The 25,451-nt window shown below is 39.3% G+C and overlaps 1 protein-coding gene across 3 annotated transcripts in view; it reads right to left on the reverse strand.

Annotated features, from left to right (window-relative positions):
- Positions 1 to 25,451, reverse strand: part of PTPN1 (protein tyrosine phosphatase non-receptor type 1) — a 61,914-nt gene that overhangs the window by 21,347 nt on the left and 15,116 nt on the right. For 2 of the 3 annotated variants that reach the window (XM_065414798.1, XM_065414797.1), the window contains exon 2: positions 1,620 to 1,710. In XM_065414798.1, the coding sequence (XP_065270870.1) occupies positions 1,620 to 1,710 (91 nt within the window). Of the gene's footprint in view, positions 1 to 1,619; positions 1,711 to 5,336; positions 5,464 to 25,451 lie in introns of those variants that run through there. The other variant, XM_065414799.1, reaches the window with a different exon arrangement.

The following is a 25,451-nucleotide window of genomic DNA, read 5'->3' on the forward strand; positions in this document are numbered from 1 at the left end:
ATTACTTGATGCTTATTTTACTGCACTTCTGTTCGTTCCAAAGCTTGCAGTATTTATGATTCTCCCAATGCATAAGAATTTCCACATTTTACAGGAAAACCAAACTTATTGGAAGCAATACCATCTAAAGTAAAACAAAATCAACAATTGTCAGCAAGAAAAAAAATAAGACTCCTGAAACTGATCAGTAAGCAAAGCTATGTTCAACATTTTAGTTCCTATTGAATTTCTTGAAAGGCTCAACTGAATTTTAGCCATTATCTGGAAATATCTGTTCAGTTGCAATATGTACAGGAATCCTATGATTGCAGCATACACCGCTACTGTTCTTTACGTTTCTTCTACGCAGTGTTAACTACTTATGCTAAACAACCTGTTCCACCTCGTATGTAGCTGTGACACAGAGTACATTTCCCAGACCTGAAGAAGAGCTTTGTGTAGCTCAAAAGCTTGTCTCTCTCACCAACAGAAGCTGGTCCAATAAAATATATTGCCTCACCCACCATGTCTCGCAAAACAGAGGACATAATTAATATACACTTGGGATGAGGGGAAAGACGTCACAAAGGTGCATCATGATTAGGGTTTCTGGTATATTGGGTTTATTAAAATAAACCCTGAAAAATTAAATTATATCATTTGAATTTTGTAAATGTCCAAGTTGGAGTTTTGGGGGGCCTTCTATACATTACTCAAAACAGTATATACTATAATGAGTAATCTCTTTGCAATGTTCCCGAGTGTATTTTAACATAGTACTCTTTCAAACAGCAATATGCTAAAGTGTACTAGAACCTCTAATGAACACCAGCTGGACCAATTATTGTGCAAGAAATTAGTGCGCTTTCATATTTACACCCGTGTAATCCACATTACCAGTCTGTGTAGACAAGCTCCTGCATACAAGTAACCATTTCTGGTGTTTATCCAATAAACGCTGATTGCATTTTTTGTATTAGGGTGTTTTCTCAGTGTTTATCAGTTAAGACTGAAAATCAGAAGCCCTAATCATGACCCACTCTGTGCAGGGAGAAGAGACTTAGAGGGCTGAATATCTGTTAATGAAACTTTATATATTAGGAAAACAAGGAGACCAGAGTTTCTGAAGTGACTAAGCTAAAAGCTAGCTTGGCTGGTTTCTTTGCTTCCTTTTTTCCTCTCAAACTAACTTCCAATTATATTGTTTTGGCAAGATTCCTCCCGTCTCTGTACAGCTACAAACATCCTATATTAACTGGTAGCATGCTATACACATTATATTACACACATGTATTTACAGTAATGGAGAGGATAACTGTACATTTAATACTGATAGCAGATTTGTGCTATCCTACCTATTCTTCTCTGTCCCCAGGGATTTGACCATGAGACAACTGCTTTCCTGCAAAGACTTCTGTCCATGAATACTGCAGCTACTGCATACTGCTGAAGTGTAATCCCATAACATACCATACTATGGTGTATTGTGATATATCTTATGTCATTAAGTATATTAATGACAAGATTTCAGTCATGGATGTGTAGCCATCCATTCAAAATATACAACCAAATGCCTTCTGGAGACAAATTCTTAGAGGTCAGGAGACTGTTACAAATAATTGCAAAGAAAGGATACTTACAGGGGCTGACATCTCTGTACCGGTTTCGGTTTTTGTTTCTGGGATGTTTGGCCACTTTACATGGAAAGTCACTGGCTTCATGCCTGATATCCTAGAACAAAAGAAATTAAGAAATTTAAACCTGCCAGCAGTTTGCAAGAAAAACTTACAGTTCAGTGTGTCTGTGAGGGAGGGGTTGTTGATTTTATTTTATTTTGTAGTCACCTGCAAGTGTCTGCTTATCATGGCATTTTAATTTGCTTGAGGGTTTCTGAACAGCAACTGTTTAGAACAAATGTTTTCAGTTTTAGATTAAATACTGAGGTAAGATTATTTCTTGGAGTGCAAGACACTGACTCATTGTTGGCTATGCTAATATGCTATCAGCTTTTCACAAAGGAAGTACTGCAACACTTCGTCTAAAAGCACAATGTCTAACATATTTTACCTGATGTACAGAATTGTAAAGAATATGGCATTACATAAATATTTCCACTAAGTTATTCATCGCACTCAGCTACACATTGAAGAGTTCACTAAGAAAGATGGTTAGAAATGGCTATCTGTAACAATCCAGCTGTCATTTAGTATTCTACACATCACCATTTCATAAGTCTGTATCAACAGCCCAAAACTGCAGTCATGTCTAGTTAAGTTAATTTGGATCCTTATCTCGAGTCATCAGCAAGCTGTTCTGGAGCTGCAAATGACAAAAGGGGTTCTTTGTACTCCGTGCATACTCTACGTAAAAGCAAGGATGCCATTCCCCAAGCTAATGCTGACAGAACCATCCAGCTCTTCCTCCAGCCTTTTTTCAGATGTGTCTAACAGCTCAAGCCTCTGAGAGAAACTCAGAAGAAATAAAGAAGCAAAATACTGCCCAACTTAAACATAAACCCTTATTTATAGAAATCGGGCAGACATGCATATTGTATGCTGCATGAGAGTACAACCTGTATGAATGTTGTTACCAGGACCATGGTAGATTTCTCTGCTCCCCCCCCCCAACGCTGGAACAAAATCTGAATGAAAACTGCAGGAAATGCACTCACTGCAGAATTCAGATTTAGCTATTACAATGAAATTTAAGGAGTCCCAACAGAGACATCTTTTATGTGTGTAAAATGTACAGTTTAGCATGGCTCAAAGGCCATCCAAAAATACTAAAGATATTAGGGCAAATTCATCCCTTTCCACTAGGGTTGAATTTGAGACACTGATTATTTGGTTAATCAAATTAAACTAAATTTTACATTAAGAAATTTACATTTTTAGGATCATATCCTCAACTGGTTAAACTGGTGTAGCTCCCTGACATCAGCAGAGTAAACATCAATTTATGTCAGCTGAGGATCTGGCCCTTCGAATTTGGACCAAATCAGATTGGTACTCTATGATTTTGCAGAGAACTAACCTTAGGTATACAGAGAAGTGCTAAATCATAGGAATGTTTTTGTCCAAAGTGGCCTGCCAACTGCAAGCATTCAATTCCTTCCCCTCCTTTCCTACTCCTCCCCATAGATTTAGCAGCAATCTCTGAGTATGCTGTACAGACTATATTGCGTGATGAGTTATATTTTACAATTACTTGCCCCAAATTAGTACAGTGATCTGAAATAGCTCCCTGCTGAATAGGCCTTGACATCAGCTGCTATCTTTTTATAACTTAAACACATGGCTGCCTATACTTCTGATGGAGAATGTAGGCTGCCAGTATGGCGAATGTAGTCTCAACTTCAACAGTACAACATCCCAGGAACATGAAGCCCCTGCAACTTACAAACATCTATTCATAAACTGGTCATTTTTTATTTTAGTGTTTTTGCTACCATGCCCAAATTAAAGTATCAAGACCAAAAAGGGAATGGCAAAAAAAGGTTTTCTAAATCTACTCCCCACAGAGTAGTGTAAAGAAAAAGACAAGGTCCATATGCAAAGAAATCAACATGTAATGTAAGCAAAAAAAGTCTATATGGTTTTATTAATTCAATCCAATATATAAAGCAGAGGCACTAACCTGCCTTGTGCCACTGTAAGCCAATAATGGCTCCTAAGGATCTAAACTGCTAACATCAGCTCTTTTTACATTTTACAGAAGAATTACAATGATGCTTCAGTCACACAAAGGAACTTTAATAACTGATAAAAGATACTCTCCAAGAACTCATTGCCACAAATACCACTGAAGCCAAGTGTTCAATAAGGTTAAAAAGTGTTAGACATTGATATAGACTATAAGAATATTCATAGATATAGGAAAAAAATCCTATACAAACGACAAAGCTGCTGCCGCTCGTTGCGGGTCGAAGTTTGTTGTCAGCAGGAGAGCTCTCTCCTGCCGACAAACAGCAGCTACACTGCGCGCCTTTTAGCAGCACGGCTGTAGTGGCACAGCGGTGTCATTAAAAGGTGCATAATGAAGACAAAGCCTTAATATAGGCAGTGATCTCTTTTCAATCCCCAAGGTAGGAAAATATGCTAAATTTGCATTGCCTTAAGAAAGAATACTATGGTAGGAAAGTTAGGTCAAACAGATGAGTTTGCTATTTAGATCTGAAGGCAGGAAGTTAGTAGGCGCTCTTGTTTTGCCTGATTGGGTATGTCTATACCCCTGGCTGGCCCACGCCAGCTGACTCAGACTCATGGGGCTCAGGCTTAAGGGCTGTTTAATTGCAGTGTAGATATCTGGGTTCAGGCTGCAGCCCAAATATCTACACCGTAATTAAAAGGCCCTTAAGCCTGAGCCAGCAGGGTTGGGTCTGCCGCACATGTCTAACTGCAGTGTAGACATACCTGTTGTGGTAAATCACTGTCACGGAGGGGGATACTTTCTCAGGTAGCTCGAGAAACCCCTGGAGAGCTTTCAAAGTCTGTCCTTACTTTGAACTGGATTCTACACTAAATGGGGAGTCAGTGCAGTGAATGGAGCACCGCAGTGAAGTTTTCACAGGGACCTGTGATACTAATTGTTGTCCTAAAAAAAACCTCAATTAGTCCATGGGGCTTCATTCTAAATATAGCAAATTGCATAAAATAGTTAATCTTGAAAGTCATGAATGCATGGATCTCAGGAGTTAAGCTATATTTCTGAAAGAGGTGCCCTCATCTGACATGTGTCTGATGGTAGTGGGTGGTGGTTCTTTTTGTTTGTTTTTTTGCAATGGTAGCTCTTTGTGCAGCCAATGGTAATGAGAAGTCCCACAGAACATGAAGTGACTTAATCATATCTCAGATGCCCTCAGCGGAGGGCATTATTAAAAGAAAAAAGTCCTCTGCTGGCAAAGTTATTACATAAAGTTGTCCATTCTGGGGTTTCTTGCACCTTCCTCTGAAGCTTCTGGTATTGGCCACTGTCAGAGACCAGTTGCCAAATCGGTAATTTCAAAATGTGTCAGTCCTATGGTAGTATAAATCTACGTAGGAAGCCACAGTAAAAGAAAAAAAAGGTACTCTCATTCAAAAATTCACATGCAAGTGTCATGTCAGAGTGACTCAAAGTCAAGGTCAGTATAATAAATGAAAGGCTGGTAGATGAATACAGGGATTGATAAGAATAATTAACACTTTCTTGAATTACATTCATATGTTGCCTCTACGGTGTGACTATCATTTATAAGGGAAGCATAACACAATTTAAAATGTCATGCATTATAAAACTTAAGGAGAATTAGAACTGAAAGTTAGTTTTCTGAAGTTAAATCTTCTGGTTTTGAGTATGACTCATTTGATAGCACTCACCTCATGGGTTTAAGTCCTGTACCCACCACAGATATTTCAGGGCAGTAACTTGTAGCTTGGGAAGAGGAAGTCTGTTGAAATGCTGTACTTCAGATGAGACAAATCAATGTTTTTCTGCCCATTTCTGATCTAGATCTATCGTAATGATACAGGTAAAAGTTAAAGATCTTTCTGTGCTTTTCAAGAGGGGAGAGCTGCTCTCAGCTATGTTAGGGGCCAAATGGGCCCCAGGACTCGGTAAGTGGAAAAGTCATTTAGAGTCAACTTTCCCCTTCCTCCTCAAGCTGAGCACACCTTGGTCAGATCAGCATTTCTGGCCCCCAGTACCATTAGCAGCTTTACAAAATACCATAAAGCTATGTAGCCCCAAACACTGAACTAAGTCACTATGTATAACCAAGTTCTGCTTTTGCATTTTAGTTTTAGGCCACCTGCTACACTAACTTCTATAGTGCCCTTCATCAGAATATATCAAGAGTGCTTTACATGCATCCTTATTTTATAGGCAGGAAACTGAGCCACAGAAAAATTAAGTTCCACATTCACATAGGTATTTAGGGTCCTAGCTTCCACGGATTTCAAGTTAGGAGCCTACATACCTTTGTGGATCTGTCAGCAGCCATTCAGGTACATTGTATTCATAATCAACATGGTGAACATCACCTCCTTGCAAGCATTCATGTGTCAGTATTTACAACGCATTACCGTTTGAGAGGGGAGAAAGAAAGGCTTGATCCAAAGCCCACTGACTTCAATGGTCTGCATCTGACCGTAAGTCTGTAGATAGCTTGATTAATGGGTAAAATGAAAAATATATTTACCCATAAACCCTTAGGGAAAAGAATTTTGGTGTAGCATAGGATAAGAGGTCCTATGTTATACTGTCACTCACTGCCTGTCTATCTCTGGGAAACAGCAGTTGCCAAGAACCTATGACAGGGGTCGGCAACCTCTGGCACGCGGCTCTCCAGGGTGCTTACCCTGGCGGGCCGGGCCAGTTTGTTTACCTGCCGCGTCCGCAGGTTCGGCCGATCACGGCTCCCACTGGCTGCAGTTCGCAGCTCCAGGCCAATGGGGGCGGCGGGAAGCCGCGGCCAGCACATCCCTCGGCCTGCGCCGCTTCCCGCAGCCCTCATTGGCCTGGAGCGGCGAACTGCGGCCAGTGGGAGCCATGATCGGCCAAACCTGCGGACGCGGCAGGTAAACAAACTGGCCCGGCCCGCCAGGGTAAGCACCCTGGCGAGCCGCGTGCCAGAGGTTGCCGACCCCTGCCCTATGATCGCAGCTACAGTGAACCATAGTCTGGTGTACACTGAAATAATCACATATTTAACATTTAAAGCTTCCTTAATGCTTTTAGTTATCTTAAAATGAATGAATTTTACTTAAATATCAATTTCCTAATCTCCATTTACTGATACAGGTGCTAGGAAGAAGGGCGGCACAATAAAATAAGTCACAATTAGAAGTCAAGGGAAAGCTGCTGCTCTTTGGAATGTTCCTTTGCTAGGTGACTTCATACAGTTACAAAGCTTTTCCCTCCTGAGGCCACAAGAGAAACAAGCGTTGAGGGGTCCTGCAGAAACAAACAGCTGGATTAATTGAGGGGAAAACCTTTTCAGGCTCAAAGGGAAAAGGCAGGATTTTGCAGAACTGAGCATCAGTGACCCTGGTCCTTCTCTAAAGAGAACACTGGTGAGCCAGAATATGAAGTGAATTATTCTGATAAAGCATTCAGGAACACACTGGATGAAACTGACATTCAATCAGTTGGGGCAACAGGAGTGGCTTTCCCTTTCTATGCAGACACCTGCCTGATAAACTTGTTAACCAGACTTCAATAGCCCTGATGTAAAATTCTTTAGGGATGTTGTTTTGGACCACATATGCAAGCGGTTCATTCATTCATTCATATCAAGGCCAGAAGGAACCATTTTGATCATCTAACCTGACCTGTATAAACACAGCTTATAAAATTCCACCCAGATTCATGAACTAAAGTCTGACAAGCTGTAGAAGTTGTACAATTGAATATAATGTTCACACCACTTTCTAGGACATTGGTTATGGAGATTTGCTTGTTCATACATCTGGGAACTAAGTAAGCCTGCGGGTGTGTACTTGCATTTCTCAAGAGGTCTGTGTAAGGCTGGCTGAGCAAGTGATTGCCCTAAGAGGTTAAGAAATTGTAATCACAGACCTGCAACATGGTTTTCCTAGAAAGCCCCTTGCTAATTCAGTACTATGTGGGCAATTTGAAACAGGCTGTAGTGATGCAGTATAAGCAGCACTTCCATGTCTACAGTCAGTTGGCTGTGGTTGCTGAAATGCACAGCCACCAGAATGCGTAAGCTAGGCTGGAACGTGCCATTAAATTATGTCAGCACGTAGGAAAGGGCTTTAAAGAAACCTATACCCATTTTGATTATCCTAGCAATCAGACATCCCTAAGCTAGGGCTTTGTTGTGCACCATGAACAAGGTGCAACTGGTCAAAAAAAAGGTTGACCCAAAATTTAGAGGATTGTAATTTGCAAAACCTGTATTGCCTACTGTGATAGGGTGACTACCCCACACATGTGGTGAAAGGGTTAATGTGGGCCTGGCCTAATTAATGATGGAACCCACCTGTGAAGGGGCTGGGTGGTGCTATAAACAGAGGACACATGAAGTAGAAAGGGGCTGCAAGGAAAAACTCTGAAGTTACACTCCTGATGATATGGAGTGGCGAGATCTGTAAGGAACAAGAAGCTCTTACACAGAGTGAGGAGAAAAGCCCAGGGACAGGCTTCATCAGAGGAAGTCCAGGGAGGTGGCAGCAAGAGGGTGTAGTGTAGAGGATGTACCTGGGTTCCCCTACCAGCGACTGCTAAGGTGATGGGAAGCCCTTAAGATATGGACTGCTAGAAACTTTGAGAGAAGATTCCAAAACCAAAGGGCGACAGATTAGATGGAAGGACGAGGGTATTATTGATTGATTTATGCTAGACTTTGTCAGCCTGAAGGGGGTGCAACTAAAGCACGAGCCATGAGAAGAGGTGGACCACTGAGGGACTGGCATGACTCTTGGCAAGGGGTGCTAGACTGGAGAGCTACTACACCACACCCGTGCTTTAAGGATTCACTCTAGCAGTGAGTCCACTCTTCTACATCAAGGACTGTGTAAATTAGGTAATTAGTTAATCTGAATACACATTCTGAATTCTGATCATTTGGGTGTGCACTTATCCACACAAATTTAAACATTTGGGCCAAGATTTATAAGTTGCCATTTGGCAACCTCTAGGTAGCAAGGGCAAGAAGGGGGAAAACAGGACTAACTAGTTTCTATTGAAAGACACTAGCTGTATAGGAGCCCAATATATGATTGGAAGTTTAAAAAAAAAAAACCCACCACAAAAAACACCACACACAACCCTAAATGCGCAACTTTAAAATAAGGGTAGAATTAAAGTTATGTGAGCTACCCTAAAACTGGCATTTCCTAACCTTCAAATGTTTGACTTTGCCACCTAAACAAGATTCTATTTATCTTAAAGAGAAGGTTAAGGAGAGACTTGATCACAATCCAAGTATCTACACAGGGAACAGATATTTCATAATGGGCTCTTCAATCTAGTGGACAAAAGTCTAACAAGACCCAATGCCTACAAGTGGAAGATAGACAAATTCAGACTGGAAATAAGGAACAGTTTTTAACAGTGAGGGTAATTAACCATTGGAACAATTTACCAAAGATTTTGGCAGATTTTCCATTACCGGCAATTTTAAAATCAAAATGGGATATTTTTCTAAAAGACACACTCTACTCTAGTTCTAATAGGAATTATTTTGGGAAAGTTCTGTGGCCTGTGTTATACAGGCAGTCAGACTAGATAATCACACTGGTCCCTTCTGGCCTTGGAAACTATGAACGCTTAAATGTTTTTTGTATGTAAATATGTTAAGCAAAAGAAAAAAAAAAGTTGTAGAACTGAAGTCAGTGGAGCTATGCGGATTTTACACCAGCTGAGGATCTGACAATTTGTTAGTCCTTACGTATTACAACTTTTTGTATTTCTAACTTTTCAAGCTTTTTTTTTTTTTTTTTAATCAATTATGGTTTTGATCACTTGTAGTGAAGGCTCTCTCTTTTTTTAAAAGACAACATCAATGAAGGTCTAATATTAGGCTAAAAGTTATATGGATGTCTTCAAAATTTAAATAAATTAGAAGGTTAAAACATGAAAACTAAGACTAAGAACGTAAGTTTACAATAGGTGGCAGGAATACATTGTTAAGATAGTTCAAAAGGCTCATAATGTGATAGCTGAACAGGAAACAAAACTAAAACAGGAGCATCTATATTTAAAAAAAAAAAAAAAAAAAAAAAAAAATCTTGCTTCTCCCCTCTTCCTCACTTGCACAACTCTGTTTCCTATTCAACAACTCTCTTCACTGCTCCTGAAATGAGTGTGAGGGAAAAATATTGGAGGTGGAGACTGAAAAACAAAATGGCTCTTTGACAAGTATTTTTGCAGAGGAAAAGCTTTTATTATTTACAATATCAAGCAAGAATCAGTGCCAGGAAACAAACCACAGTCTTACTAGAGCGTCGAGATATAAGTCAGTTAATTCACCTCCTATGCAGTTTAGAGAAGGGAAATGAATCGTGAAGATCAGATACAGATCTTAATTTCCCCAAAGATTGGAGGTTTTCAGATCCAGTATTTTGGCTCAGGCTCGTCTCTAGTTTACTGGGTACATTTGAAAATCCAGATGTCTATCTAGTTTCTGAAGGAGTTTCTGCATTAGTTTGTAGAGCAAATTCAGATGCAGTTTTTGAAAGAAAATTTAGTTTTTACAATTTTTGCACAGTAGTGTTTGGATTCCACTAACACGTGTTTTTATATGAACTAAAACTTATTTCATTCTCCCTGACCCTTAGGACATTTCAACCTTTTATAGGATGACATTTCAAGAGAGTTGCTACATAACATTTTAACTCCTGGACTGACAAGTGACAGTGTCAACTTCTTACTGACCGCCTTCGTTGTTACTTATACAAGGACATGACCAAAACCGAATGTTCTTTGATAACATATGTAGCCTTTTGGCAAATCTAAATATTTTTGTGAAAAGTGCTTGAGAAAAAGAAATACTAAGCACCTGACAAGAGGCTTCTCCCACACCCTTTAAGACAATGAAACCAGATGGCTCTGGCTGCACACTCAGAGTACAATCATCAAGATAGTAATCTTTCCAGAGCTAGGACTCTCATTGTGTATGGGCTATAACAGAACAGTAGATGGCCCTGGAATGAATACAGAGATGTAATTCAGTGGAGAGGTTCTGATAACATAATTGATGGAAGGGGAACTGTGGAGTGACTTCATCTTGTGTGTTCACACACGGTCATTATTACACACACACACACACACACTTACTTTGCACTGAAGTATGTTTTATACACATGAAATTAACCTTAAAGGGTTAAGGGAAAATAGGAATTAGAGTGCAAGACTCCACTGTACCTTTAATATTTTACAATATGTTTAAAATGGTATAGAACATGGGTTCTCAACCTTTTTCCTTCTGAGGCTCCCCCAACATGCTATAAAAGCTCCACGGCACAGCTGTGCCACAACTGTTTTTCTGCACAGAAAAGCCAGGGCCTGCATTAGGGGGTGGCAAGTAGGGTAACTGCCTGGGGCTCCACACCAAAAGGGGCACCACAATGCTAAGTTGCTCAGGCTTCACCTTCAGCCGCAAATGGTGGAGCTCGGGGCCCGGGTTGCAGTCCTGTGTGGTGGGGCTTTGTCTTTCTGTCCTGGGCCCTAGCGAGTCTAATGCCAGCCATGCTTGGCAGACCCCATGAATTCTGCTCAGGTCTGATGGCCCCTGGTTGAGAACCACTGGTATAGAACATAGCTCCAATTTTATATATACATAGATAATAGTTTGGGACAAACCAGGATTTAAATTCTTAGATTATTTCCCAAAGCCGCTTCCCCAACCCCCATGCTATTAAAAACCTCCAGTTCAGGGCTCTAGTCTCTGGGTTTCAGGCCCACCAGGGGAGGAGCAGGGGAAGAAGAGGAGCCACCAGGGCTCAGAAATATTTACCAAAGCTCTGCTCCGGCCAAATTTAAGCCCTGGGACAAACAGATTTTAGTTTTTAAATCAAATAGTTAATTATCCTTTATTAAAAAAAAAAAAAAAAATCAGTTAGCTGAGAAATATGAGACCAAGTGACCATTTTAAAAACGTGACAAAGCAGGACTGCTCCCCCTCACTAGCTCTGCAGGAACTCAGTATTTGTGAAAATTGAGCAGATGATATTTTTGATATCAGAAACCTAGAAAAAATGCACAAGCCTTTTCAAGTTAGCAGGATGGTGATATTTTATTTGCATTTTGAAACAAGTGTTTTGCACAATTGCATCCAATACTAAAGAGAATGAGCCTGATTTTCAGTAAAGCATACTGGAATCTTAATTCTCACTCTGCAAAAATTTTGACACAACTAACCCAGTCATACTCCGTTTCTCAGCAGAGATTACCTGGCACAGCAAGGTTCCAAATATGCTTACCAGAACACTACCAACCTAGCAAAACGAAACTACATGGTTCACTTGTTTTGTCAAAGGTACGTCTTGGGACGTAGTATTTTGTTTGCTAATTCAAAAATCTAATACACAATGGAGGTCTTTAGTGATTTTTCTATTATACATTTTCAAAACTTGGAATTCAAATGCTTTAAGTTATCCTACATAGGTCTAAACTTTCTAGAACCGGACTGCAGCCTTACAGTATTGATTGCAAAAGACATCCGAATTTTGAGTATTAGAAGACTATTTATAAATCCTGAAAAATTTCATCCTCACATTATAAAGTTATACAGTGGACTACATAGAATATGGTCTCTTTAAAGGTTAGAGATATGATAATCTTGTTCAAATAGTTTCAAGGATTGTTCTAGCACAAGGGCAGGAGATTGCAAAGTTGAAAAAATGCTTGATTTGGTCCTGTGCATAGACTTTGCCACTAATCTGTTTACATTAAACAATGCTAGCAAGAATCTCCAACTATTTAAAAATTCTCTTTAAATATAAAAATCTCATTTACCGACATCTTCCTTTTATACACAAAAGAATAATAAAAAGAAGAAACCTCTAACTGTATATTCAAATGCACCAGAGTTTGCAGCAGCCAGGGACCAGTTTTTAGCAACAGAAATAACAGAATAAACATAGCACCAACACTCTGAAGCATGGGCTTAATCCAAAACCCACCAAAGTTAATGGGAAGAGTTGTTTTTCCTCAAAGGTTCTATTGATAATGCACTGCCAACAAACTAGGTTAAATGTATATTGTCATAAGAAATGTGAATTGCAGGTGTCAAACTTTATGCAATGAAAACTGTTTCAAAAGCAACTGAATTAAAGAGTATACTAACTTCTTTTCTGTAATAGACAAGTCATTTCTGAAATCTATGGAAGGAGCCACAAATTGTCACACCTGCTGCCTTGTTCTGAATTAAAGGAGGGATCTAATTTCTTAAATATGTTGGGGCTATCTGTTCTACTCTGAAACAGCACTAAAAAAAGTGGATAACTTTTAAAAAACCTAGAAACTAGGAAATGTTTTACCTCTCAAGTTTATTTCATATGAATTGACACTGCTTTTATCAAATCTATTCTCTTGTGCATACTCAACCAACCATTTACTTCTTTCCAAAGAGGAGAGGGTTATTGGTATTGCCTATAACTCAAACAGAAAATAAGTTCACAAGAATAAAAAAATCACTTCATGTATTTGTGGTCAATATAGCCATGGTTTCAGTTCCTAGGTTCTTTACAGCTTAAGAACAAAAGGTTTTCCTATAATAAGGCACATGAGTAGCCTCAAAACTGATCTTTCATCACACTGAAGCAAACCTGAAACTAACAGTGTAAGCAAACTACTTTCAATTTTTGGTGCAAAGAATATTTCAAGGTATTTCAAGTGTTTGGACTGATTTTGATTCATTAAAACAAGGACCACCACAAAATAAGCACTGAGCTGTTTTGAAATTCTATTCTATCCGGGTTCTTGCACTGAACTCCGTCGCTGAGTGCATTCCAGAAATGCATTAAGCAACATGACTAAAATCTGTGCTATTTCTCTCATGTTCTCCCTAAGGGAGAAATGTGTGGACTGTTTTGTTTTGCAATGTTGTACAAGTTTTCTTTTGCTTACACGTTGCCACATGTTTGTTAGAGAAGGCAAGGCCAAAGAAATTCAGCTTGTGCTCAGAGTAGAAGGTGGTGAGCTTTGATGGTCCCCAAAAATCTGGCCATTTATTTTGGTACCTAAGAGGATGCTGAGCTATTCTGAAAATCTGGACCGGATTCTGGGCGCTGAGCCCTTTTGAAAATTCTGGCCTAGATAAACAAAAAAAGCATGGAGTATGCTCATTCCATGTGAACATGAACTAGCTGTAATTTAAGTTAACATTATAGGAATTACTCTGTACCATTTCTGTTTGGATTCTAGTCTCATACTTTTACAAGACTTAATCACAAAGAAATTTAAGAAGCCCCCTGAAGGGACTGTGCGAAGGTGAAAAAAATAAAGGAATCACTTATGTTTTGTTAAAGTCACAAGTTTCACCTTGGGCAGAAATCAATATGCAGAAAATGAATCACTCTAGTCTGATTTCTTGTAATTGATTTCAGTACAATTTGAAACCACTACATACAAGACTTTGAACCACAAAAGGGTTCCTGTAAATGAACACAAGCACAGTAATTAAATCCTGTTTCATGAGCAGTCTTCCCCTTTCACATGCAACTTACCTAAGTTTTAGGTGTACACAGTACTTTACAGATACAAAAACAGTAAAGATCTAATGCAAGCATTAGGTTACATGCACGATAAAAGGTATGTGTAACCCTGTAAAAAAAAAGAACACACTGCAGCGAGTTTCAGAGCCTGGGGTCAACTGACTCAGGCTCCCAGTACATGGCTAAAAATAGCAGTGTAGACATGACTATTTGGGCTCTGAAACCGGGTGTCGGTCTTGGAGCCTGAGCTCCACTCTAAGTGGGAATGTCTACACTGCTATTTTCGTCTTGACAGCACAAGACCAAACCAGTTGACCCAGACTAGGAGACTGGCTTCCACAGGTTTTTCTTTTTTGGGGTGGGGGTGGGGTAAGGAGCAGTGTAGACAAACTCACAGTTGAATGTGTTATTCGTAAAGCCGGTTGTGAGACTTTTCTATGTTATCTCATAAAGGAGTGTAGAATTGTGACATTAGCATAGAAGCTCTATTCTGGGGTTGCAACACTTGCGATATTTTATTTCATTAAGGGAATAATTAGCACGTCCCCAGTTTCCTGTAAAGGCTCCTTATTATTGACATGCAGCATTTAAAACAGTCACTAGCTCACATAGCAATACCTTGGAGACCTGTTGCAAGTTTCCTTCACCTTACTCCTGTCTTTAAACCAGTGACCTCAGTGGTTTAGGAGCCAAATTAACAATCAATATTACCCTAAAGAGCCACAGTAGTGTGAATTCATTGTTTCATTTATTATTTTTATTATATATTATATATATAGCGTTGTCAACCTTCCAGGAGTGTCCTGGAGTCTCTAGGAATTAAAGATTAATCTTTAAATAAATATTATGTCATGTGATGAAACCTCCAGGAACGCGTCCAACCAGAATTGGCAACTCTCTATATAATTTTATTCTCATAGCGAAATGACTGACCAACTCTTATTTTATCAACTACAATTTGTTAGCATAGTAAAAGCATCCTGATTGGTTGTTAATTAAATCACACAGTGTTTTAAAATCATGAGCTGCAAAGAGCCACAGGAGACACATTAAAAAGCCACTTGCGGCTCACAAGCCTCAGTCTGAGTATCACTGCTTTAAATCCTTTGCTCTACACTGGTTTGCCAAGGTTTCCATCCTGGTAAGTTGGCTCCTCCACCTTGGAAAATCCTGGAGATGGGGGGCCAAGCTAGTTGCCCTTTATTGTTTTTGAATCACATCTTCCCAAATGACATAGCAATTGCCTTCAATTGCAATTGCAGCCCTTTGCTTACCTGCATATTGCAAAGTTAAACCATGGAAACCTGGGTTTTTGCATTATTGTTTTGGAATTTAAAATAGCCCTGGCATATCTATGACAGTAAGACAAACGTGTCTTGTTCCCTCAGTTGATATTTTGGCTCCAAATAGATTCCTGGGAGCTGGTTCCACACCATCTCTGCACTCAGCCTCTTCAACTGAGGAACCTCTCTGCAGTAACATTGTGGACTCTCTCATCTGTAAGCAAGGAATACTGAAGAGTCTTGCCTCTTCTTTTTTGATCTGAACACTTCCAGAAACTTCCCAGCTGAACAACATGCCTTTATGTGGGTATGCAGCCACTCTCCCAATTTTAAAATCTGTGATGCATGAATATATACATTGACTGGACTCGCCAATATTTGAAAGAGTGACAATAACTCCAGCTCTCAATCAATTACAGATGTTGATATCCTCAAATTAAGTGATAAAATGAAACCTAGTAAGAGGCTTCAAGGCAATCAGATCCAGAGAATTAGCTTTGTGGTCTCATCTTTTGCCCTCAAATACAACATATTGCACTCTTAAACTCAGTGTACTTAATGAAACAGACTGAATTCTTGTATTTTACTGTTTCTCAAGCCTCAGTATAAAGATTTCATTTCACACTAGAATATCTGCCTGAAGTTCGGAGAATGGCAAACGAAACTGATCTGTGGTATCTGTGTCCTTTCACCTTTTCGTGGAAAGTATGCTTGTCTTTTAATCAAGTAGCACAGCAGTTTAACTACATAACAGCCAAACACTGCAACCATTTACTCAAGACAAATGCTTCAAGAACATTTTAGAAATGTGTTTTAAGTCATTAAAAACAAAACAAACCACAACACAACACACACAAGCAACTTCAGCATACATTTCAAAGGAAACATTCCCAGCCCTGACTTCCAGACATCTTTTTCGTTTTCAGTTCTTTATGTCCATATTATTTATCAGTTAGTTTGTCAATCTGATTCAATTTACTCTTATAGTACTTCCTGGAATCAACAGTTTGTAGATACTGCAATGAGTAATGGAAGTTATACTACTCCATTCCACAGAAAGGTAGTCAAAGCCCTGCATGCTGAAACCTGTCTATCACTGACTGAATTTTGTTACTGTTTTTAATACGCTACATTGTAGTTTGCATGCCAAGAGGACACAGGCAGTACATGTGTGTGCACATGAGCTTGTACATTTATTCAGGCCTTTACAGAATTTTAGTATAAATTTCAGCATATAACTCATATCCCAAAAATTAAATGGTCTAGTAAGTTTTAAGAGGTAAAAAAACCACACGTTAAGTATCTCTGTGCTGGACTTATAAATAAATACATTACACTTGAAGTATAAACACATTGCTATATTATATGGCTGTTCCTTGGACACCTGAATGTCAACTTTTGGAATACACTGTTACTAGGGTCAAATCTGATTAGAACGTTGATGGTTCAGCAATCTGAGTTCCTTGCTATGAAACTGGAAGGGGGTGGGGAGGAGCGCACCTTTCTGCCAAGTCAAAATAACTCTTATGAAGCAACAGTGATCTTTCTTCTAATTTTGTCGGTTCACAAAAGGCTTTACCATGGTATCATGAGGCTCCTGAATGCATCAGTTCACCAAATCACCTGTGACTACGGCCAACTGATGCTCCTGAGTTCTTGTTGGCACCATTTGTGCTCTTCAGTTAGATAGACTTTCATCTGTTATTGTCATTAATTCTGTGATTGAGTTTGTGACATGGGAGAAGGAGATTTTGATCACCATTACTTTAGGAATCTAGCTACTATGGGAATGCTCCCTTTGGTTGACAGCCGTGCAAGAATAATTGTACCCTTCTTCTGTCAGTAGAAGGAGAAGCATTTCTTGGAGTTCTTTTTGGCTCTTGTAGGGGTACGTCTATACTTACGCGCTGGTTCGGCGGCAGGCAATCGAACTTCTGGGTTCGATTTATCGCGTCTTGTCTGGACGCGATAAATCGAACCCAGAAGTGCTCGCCGTCGACTCCGGTAATCCTGCTCGGCGAGAGGAGTACGCGGAGTCGATGGGGGAGCCTGCCTGCCGCGTCTGGACCGCGGTAAGTTCGAACTAAGGTACGTCGACTTCAGCTACGTTATTCACATAGCTGAAGTTGCGTATCTTAGTTCGAATTGGGGGGTTAGTGTAGACCAGGCCTAGGATGTGTATTCCTAGGTCCCTTGGGAAAAATAAGAGCTTTAGATTTTATTTTCTTCCTTCCCCTGACCATTAAGGTTATAGAACAGGATTGTCCTTGGCACTGGCTGTCATTCAGAGTAGAAAATGAAAAGGATGTCTGGAAGTCAGGGCTGGAAATGTTTCCTTTGAAGTGCCTGGGGGATGGGGTGGGGAGGGGTCAGGGAGAGCCTAAGAGGTGCACTTCTTTAAGATTTTAGGTGCCCCTACATCAGAATCCAAACAAGCAAAAAACAAAAGGATTACTACTCATGGGAGTCAGAACTGCTTTGTCCTTTGAATACCTTGTTTCCTGGGGCTGCCCTAGAAGTCTCCTCCGAACATTACAGAGGGGTGCAATCTAGTGTGTTGAGCACATGATTAATCTGTAACTACTGACCTCTGTACCCAATGCCTATTCACTTTTTGGAAGCTGGTCAAATCACATCTGCCATATTCTATAAAAGAGAGATAATACCTACTTTGCGGCCTATTATGAGGATTGGAGTTTAAGTAACACACACGTCAACTAGATCAGTGGTTCTCAACCTATTTACCACTGTGGGCCGCATATGCAGCTCTTTATATGTTACATGGGCCAGATCCACAGAGTCTGTGTCTGTGAGAGAGAGAGAGAGAGACAGACCGACCGACCCTGTATGGCCCTGAGGATGTCACATGGACTGCAGCTGTGTGCTGACTGGGCCACAAGCAGCCTGTGGGTTGAGAACCACTGAACTAGATATTCAAAAGTTGCCAGATTCAGGTTGCAGCTATGCAGGACTTCTGGAAAGTAAAGAAGTTTTAGGATATTCTCTCCTGCACATCACTAAGGCATGTTAAAACTATACTTAATTTGTAAAAATTCAAAGACCTAATATAGTTGAACATGTGGGACAGTACACACACACACACACACTTAATAATGATTTATAGAAGCTGGTTTTGATAAGTCTGTGTGTAAAATATTAAAAGCCAAATATGCCATCAGCTAACCAAGACTAGTAAAAATATGTTGTGAATTTATTTTTAATGCTAACTTGCTTCTGACTTGACAGTATCAGGAAACTTGTAAACTCTTTACACAAACACTAAATCTCAAATTAAATGCCAAAAGCTTTTCCAAGTTCTTAAACTAGTACAGTTATTGTATAACATTGCACCTTAAAACAGCAGAAAAGATGTTCAAATACCAGGACAGGTGATATTTTATTTTGTTTTAAAATGTGTGTGATCACAGCTGATTTAATATTGTTCAGCTTAGACGGTAACACTACAGGAAAGCGTTTTAAAAATAATGTAAATCACAAGGTTATCACAGGTTTCAGTTCACTACTCTTGACACACTATTTTAAAACTTCGCAACAAGTCACAACACTCCAAATGGTCATAGCCTCCCATCAGGGGCTTTACTAGGCAAGATTAAGTTTAGTGCATTCATTGCTAAGTTCTCCACTAATGTATTTATAATACAAATTAAAAAAAAAAAAAAACACCTCTCAAAACAACATTCAGCATAAGGAAAAGGAGGGGGGTGCTAAAAATATGTTTAAACAACCTGTTTAAGCAATATAAGTTTATAAAGGCACTCACACTATGGTAATGAGTATGATATAGTGTCTACTCTACACAGATGTCTTTCCAACGTTTGTGTATACAATACCACCAGATGGATATGAGGCATTGACGGAGCAAAGGTATGGTCCCTGCTCCACAGAGCTTGGAGTCTAAACTGACCATGTAACATGAGATTCTTCTCTGATCATTTGCCACTGTTGCTGAATATATGCAAAATCATCAAGTGAGGAATCACACCTTTGTGGTATGGACTTTGCTTGTTCTTTATTATTCTCTGCAAAACTGACTGCTGAATCCACATACATTTTTTGCTACTGCTGGCACTCTATGCAATTTATGAAATGAAGTATTTTAAATGCTGTCATGGAAAGTGAGTAAGAACACAAGAACGGCCATACTGGGTCAGATCAAAGGTCCATCTAGCCCAGTATCCTGTCTTCTGACAGTGGCCAATGCCAGGAGCTTCAGATGGAATGAAAAGAGCAGGTAATCAAGTGATCCATCCCCTGTCGCCCATTCCCAGCTTCTGGCAAACAGAGGGTAGGGACATCATCGCTGCCCATACTGGCTAATAGCTATTGATTGACCTGTCCTCCATGAACTTATCTAGTTCTTTTTTGAAGCCTGTTATAGTCTTGGCTCTAGTCTATAGTAGAGTGATGTCAAGGTCATGAATGAAGGGAACAGTAGCTTTTATAAAACCTACTACCTGGACAATTCTTTAGCAACACTTAGTCTGTTTGACAAATATACTGTTTATATTACAATTGTGTCCTGCACAAAATTTTAGTTTGCACAATGGTTATTTGAACATTAGTTCCAAAATATAAAATATTCTCCAATCTTCCACTGCTGCCAACTTAACTTCCATGTTTACCTGAGTCTTGCGATATGCAGTATTTTTTTCTAAAAGCTCTAGCTCCTGAAGTCATGCACTTACAGAAGAATCTCAACTCTTTTTTTTTTTTTTTTTTTTTTAAATCCACCCTAGCAAAGAAACCTGGTTCTGTAGTGAATTGTAATCAGTTTCTTACTGACTACAGCACATCTTCCAAAATACCTTTCTGTAAGCATAGTGAATTAGTTTTGTTATACAAGTACTTTTCCTCAAGAAACTTTCATTTTCATCTTGTGTAAATCAGACATTTTCAGTCACCATGGCCACATAAGTGTTTTGATTTGTGCATGCACTGTTTTGGGCTGATAAGTAACAAGCTTGCTGACCTCAAACTTGTCTATTTCTTCCACAGTGATAAATCCTACAGTTATACATTTACATCAGTTTTAAAAGGTTAATTGTTTGGGTACTGCTGAGAACTAAGGACATTCTAAACTAGCTTAGAATAGCAATTTTAGAGTTCCTAGTTTATTCACGGTAGCCTCTCATTGGTTTGCATACTGTAAAAGCTCTAAAGGTTACTTCCCTCTCATAAGCTTTTAAAAGTTTATTACAGGGGTCGGCAACGTTTGGCACGCGGCTCGCCAGGGTAAGAACCCTGGCGGGCCGGGCCAGTTTTATTTACCTGCTGATGCGGCAGGTTCGGCCGATCGTGGCCCCCACTGGCCGCGGTTCGCCGTCCCGGGCCAATGGGGGCGGCGAGAAGCGGCGCGGGCGAGCGATGTGCTGGCTGCGGCTTCCCGCCGCCCCCATTGGCCCGGGACGGCGAACTGCGGCCAGTGGGGGCCGCGATCGGCCGAACCTGCCGCGTCAGCAGGTAAATAAAACTGGCCCGGCCCGCCAGGGTGCTTACCCTGGCGAGCCGCGTGCCAAACGTTGCCGATCCCTGGTCTATTATATTACTAAGTTTTCACAGTATGATACTGTTATGTAAAATGCCACAGGGTACTCGGACTTTAGAGATTGACCACTGTTTTTTCTGTAAATGAAATGTTTTAAAGGCTCACATTCTTATTTGACAACGTAAAGTCAATCTTCTCTCTGGCACTTTCAGAAGAGCCTGTCTTGAAAGGAAAGAGTTCTGATTCATAGCTATTTGCTTAAGAACATATATTTCTGGTGTAGACCTCTGGTTTGACATGCAAGTGCAAAGTTTCAGTAATGTGCACAGAAGAGTTAGCTACTATACATATATAGCAGCTAAATTATGAAATTGATGGACATGAGCACACTTTCCATTGCCAAACCATCTAGGATTTGCAGCAAGACTTTCTGCAATCTCTCTCTACATTTCTATAAAGAAAATTAGTTTTTATTTGGAGGTTCGTGGTACTGCATGAGAAACCAAATTATATTCTTTTTAGCCAAACTCCAAATATAAATATTGCATCTGGACCATCTGTCCCGAGTTTCTGTCCAATAAGCTCTTGCAGATGCCAATACTGGAAGGGTGTTATTTTCAAAAGTGCTTAGTGTTGACTTAACTCTCCTTCCATTGAAGTCAATAGCAAAACGTCCATTGGTTTCAGTGGAAGCAGTGTTAGACCAACGCTGAGCATTTGAAAATCCCATCCTAAATTCTTAAGACTGAGTATTAAAATGGAAATATTGGTAGTTCCACATGTACTAGATTTCATCCTTTATTACCAACCGTTCTTTCTGCAAAATAAGACAACCCAAGAGAAATGGTGCATTATTAAAATCACTTGATGAAGGCCACTCAATGTAAAAAAAAAAAAGGTGCTATCACACTGTTGAGCCATCTGGCATCCTCAGAACAGTTTTCCTTTAGTTTACATGTACTATATCAGTTCATTTTATCAGGGTGTTACAAACAGGGCAGGTGGGAGGAGAGAGAATAACCAATGCAAACTGCTATACTCTTATCCTCTCTAGGTGAATAAAATATAAAAAAAATAAAACCCACCAATAAAATTGGTGTTAAACCCTTGAAAACAACAAATGTTAGGGTCTAGTGAATGCTTGTGGCATAAAAGACTATGGACTTGCTAAATTTTTCACTCAGACTGACCACTCAATACTCTGAAATACTACACAACTGAAGTCAGAGGTTGAAGGATGAGAATCTTTACACTTATTGCTTAAGCACATGCAAATGTAACTATTCTCATAACTTCAACCCTGAATTGACTAGGCTAGCAGTACACTCTTTGAAGGCTAAAATAAGCCATTTAAGTTTAATAGATTTGCACAACTCCTAATATTAACAGGATAAAAATCCTGTCAGTACTAGGTATAGCACACCTAATACTTTATGAATATATCAATGCTAGTAATATCAGTACTATTTTCACACTTGGAACACCACTACAGAACACACCACATAGTCGAGAATTCCAATTCTCTTTCCTCTTGCATAAAAATCAAGTATCTAAAACTATGAGATATTATAGAGACAGTATTAAAATACACAGGAAAGGGAGTCACAAATTTTTAAATAGGAAGTTGTGAATACATTAAAACAAGATGCAGACTTTACAGTTAAAGACTTTTGCACCATACATTGGTCTATTAGTTATCTTACCTAAAAGGGGTGCAGATAATTCAAGTTTTCTACAGGTTTGCTTTAAAGACTTAAAAAAACAAAACAAAACAACCACCACACTAGTGAAGTGTTTCTGAATATCAGATGAACAACATTATACTCCATCATGCAAGAGGATTTCCCTTTTTTACACAGTTCATTTCTTCTGGTTGAAATCCTGTGGTATTTTAGTGTTTTACAATTTATGGAGTAAGAGTGCTCTACTGCAAACTTAACCCTCAGCTAATGTCCAATGGTAAACAGCGGAGGTAGGCCCTCTCTGTAGAGACAGAGGTATTGTCACACTGTTAGTAAAAACATCATAGCATTATTAGGATATTCAAATCCACATTTTAAAAACTGAGTGCATGCACAATTACCAGGATTACACATGCATTTTGTTCATGCACATGCAATAACTCACCCTTGCTATCACAACAGACCCAGCAAAGATGCACACTTTCACTAGCAGTTTTTCATTACATTCCCAAGATCTGAATTCGCAGGTTTCAGGTAGTTTTTATTTAGGTAACAGCTAACCAATAAACTCCAAGTATTTATTTTTAAACTAGCTTTATCGCTCATTTATTGATTGAGCTTAAAGATCAAAGGGGTGTGTGTGTGTGTGGAAACCATTACACTACAATATGGCATGGACAGTTAAATCTGTTTGTAAATCTATTTTGTAGCATATTTCTGCTGATCATGAAAAATATGGAGAAACATGGGCATGCAATTATTACTTAAATATGCAAGTTTGGAAAGCAAACTTAAGTGCTTGTTGTAGGCAGATTTCAAGTTATTGAATGGTGCCCTCTTCCTGGTTACCAAATCACTTATGCAGTTCACACTAAATCCTCTTGGGAATAAAAAGGACTGCTGGATTAGGATTACTCCCATTTCCCCATTTGTGCCTGTACACTTTTATGTAACACCCAGAAATTTTATATTCGATTAAGGCTTTCATTTAGAATATTATAACAGATAAACTTCAGTTGTGTGCACTTGATGGATATTTAGAGTGTTGTAAACTCTGTTCTAAGAAAAATCAATACTTTTCTTGAAGAGAAACAAAAACTTAGCAACTGAATCCTATAAATGGAGAAAGGACCACAGTTCACATAAGCCTAGTTGAGTGAAGTTTTAGACACACATGCATCTGACAGAAGAGAACTAGCTTCTCTTATATGCTTCTAAATGCAATATAAATTTAAGTTCTTAATTTCTTTATGCTAAAATTCTATGCTTTTTTGCTACAGAGAACAGGCTTCTATTATGCAACGGAAAAAGTGTCTCCATTTGTGAAAATTAGTGTTTGCTAATATGCACCAAGAAATTTTTTATGGAACAAAGACATAATTTGAAGGAATTTGATCATGACTGAAAATTAAATATAAATTCCAGTTCTGTATGAGATTAACAGTAGGCTCTGAATACCTTGCTCCATCTATGACTGACAAGCAGCTTAAGAAATTTCTGTAGAAAGACAAAACCAGCTACCTCACAAAGGACAATGAAAACAGGCCATATTCTTGCCTCTTATTCTACATTTAATTTAGCATTATTTCTGTAATTTACAAAGTGATAACGAACAACTAGCATACAGAAACCATAGCAAGAATAAGGCAAAGGTACACCTGCTATGGTGACGGCACCATACATACACCTCTACCCCGATATAACGCTGTCCTCTGGAACCAAAAAAAAAAAAAAAAAAAAAAAAAATCTTACCATGTTATAGGTGAAACTGCGTTATATCGAACTTGCTTTGATCCGCCGGAGCGCGCAACCCTGCCCCTCTGGAGCGCTGCTTTACTGTGTTATATCCAAATTTGTGTTATATCGGGTCGCGTTATATCGGGGTAGAGGTGTATCTTATATACAAACAGTCCCTATTCATGTAGGGGTATGTCTACATTGCTAAGAAAGTGTGTTAATTCAGGTTAGCTAACCCAGGTTAAAATAGCAGTGAAGACAAGGAAACTGAGCATTTAACTCTGGTTGAACTGGAGCTGCTAAACCCAGGATCCCCTATAGGCTCTGTCTCAAGCTGCTAACTTGAGTTTAAGTTGCCTTATCTTCACTGCTATTTTAACCTGAGTTAGCTAACGCAAGCTAAGAACACACTTTTTGGCAATGTAGACATACCCCAAGAGAGAACTGGGCCTTATGCATTTCTTTCACCTGAAGAGTGGAAGCAGCCTGGATTCAAAGAATGACTCTGGTACTAAATAGGGATGTCCTGATGTCAAGAACAGTCTTTCACAGACATGCTAATAAATTAGGGCACCACTGTAACACTCCAGTACATTAAAGACAAAAACAGGGCTAGATAAGCCAAGCATGCATGGGATTTTTTTAGTAGTTTTCTTCATGCTAATAATTCAGATTTGTGAGTTGAAAGCAAGTAACACAGGAGAGATAGCATAAACACTCTCTCATTTCATGATCTATTAGCATTGTGTCCAAAGCAATTTACCAAGGACCACCGCTCTGCAAAGCCAAATGACTAGCAAGGACTTGCATCTCTATATTTAGGGAACTCTTTGGAAACATACAACTCCTATTACTTCCCTATACTCTTTTACAGTCCAGACCACACTGCCATGCCGATTCCACCACACCCTGCAACTTGACTAGTCTCTTGCTCATAAAATTCCACTTCCTGTCAGCATTGGCCGATATCAGCTCCCAAATTATAAAGCATGTTTAAGCAAGATTACTTCAAACCCCCGTTAGCAGTGCTAGTTTTTAAAGAAGCTCACTGAATAAAAAGTATGGAGTACATCCACCTCCAGAAACATCTTACTTAAGAATG

Source organism: Emys orbicularis, chromosome 12, assembly GCF_028017835.1.
Source record: "Emys orbicularis isolate rEmyOrb1 chromosome 12, rEmyOrb1.hap1, whole genome shotgun sequence".
Taxonomy (NCBI): Eukaryota; Metazoa; Chordata; order Testudines; family Emydidae; genus Emys; species Emys orbicularis.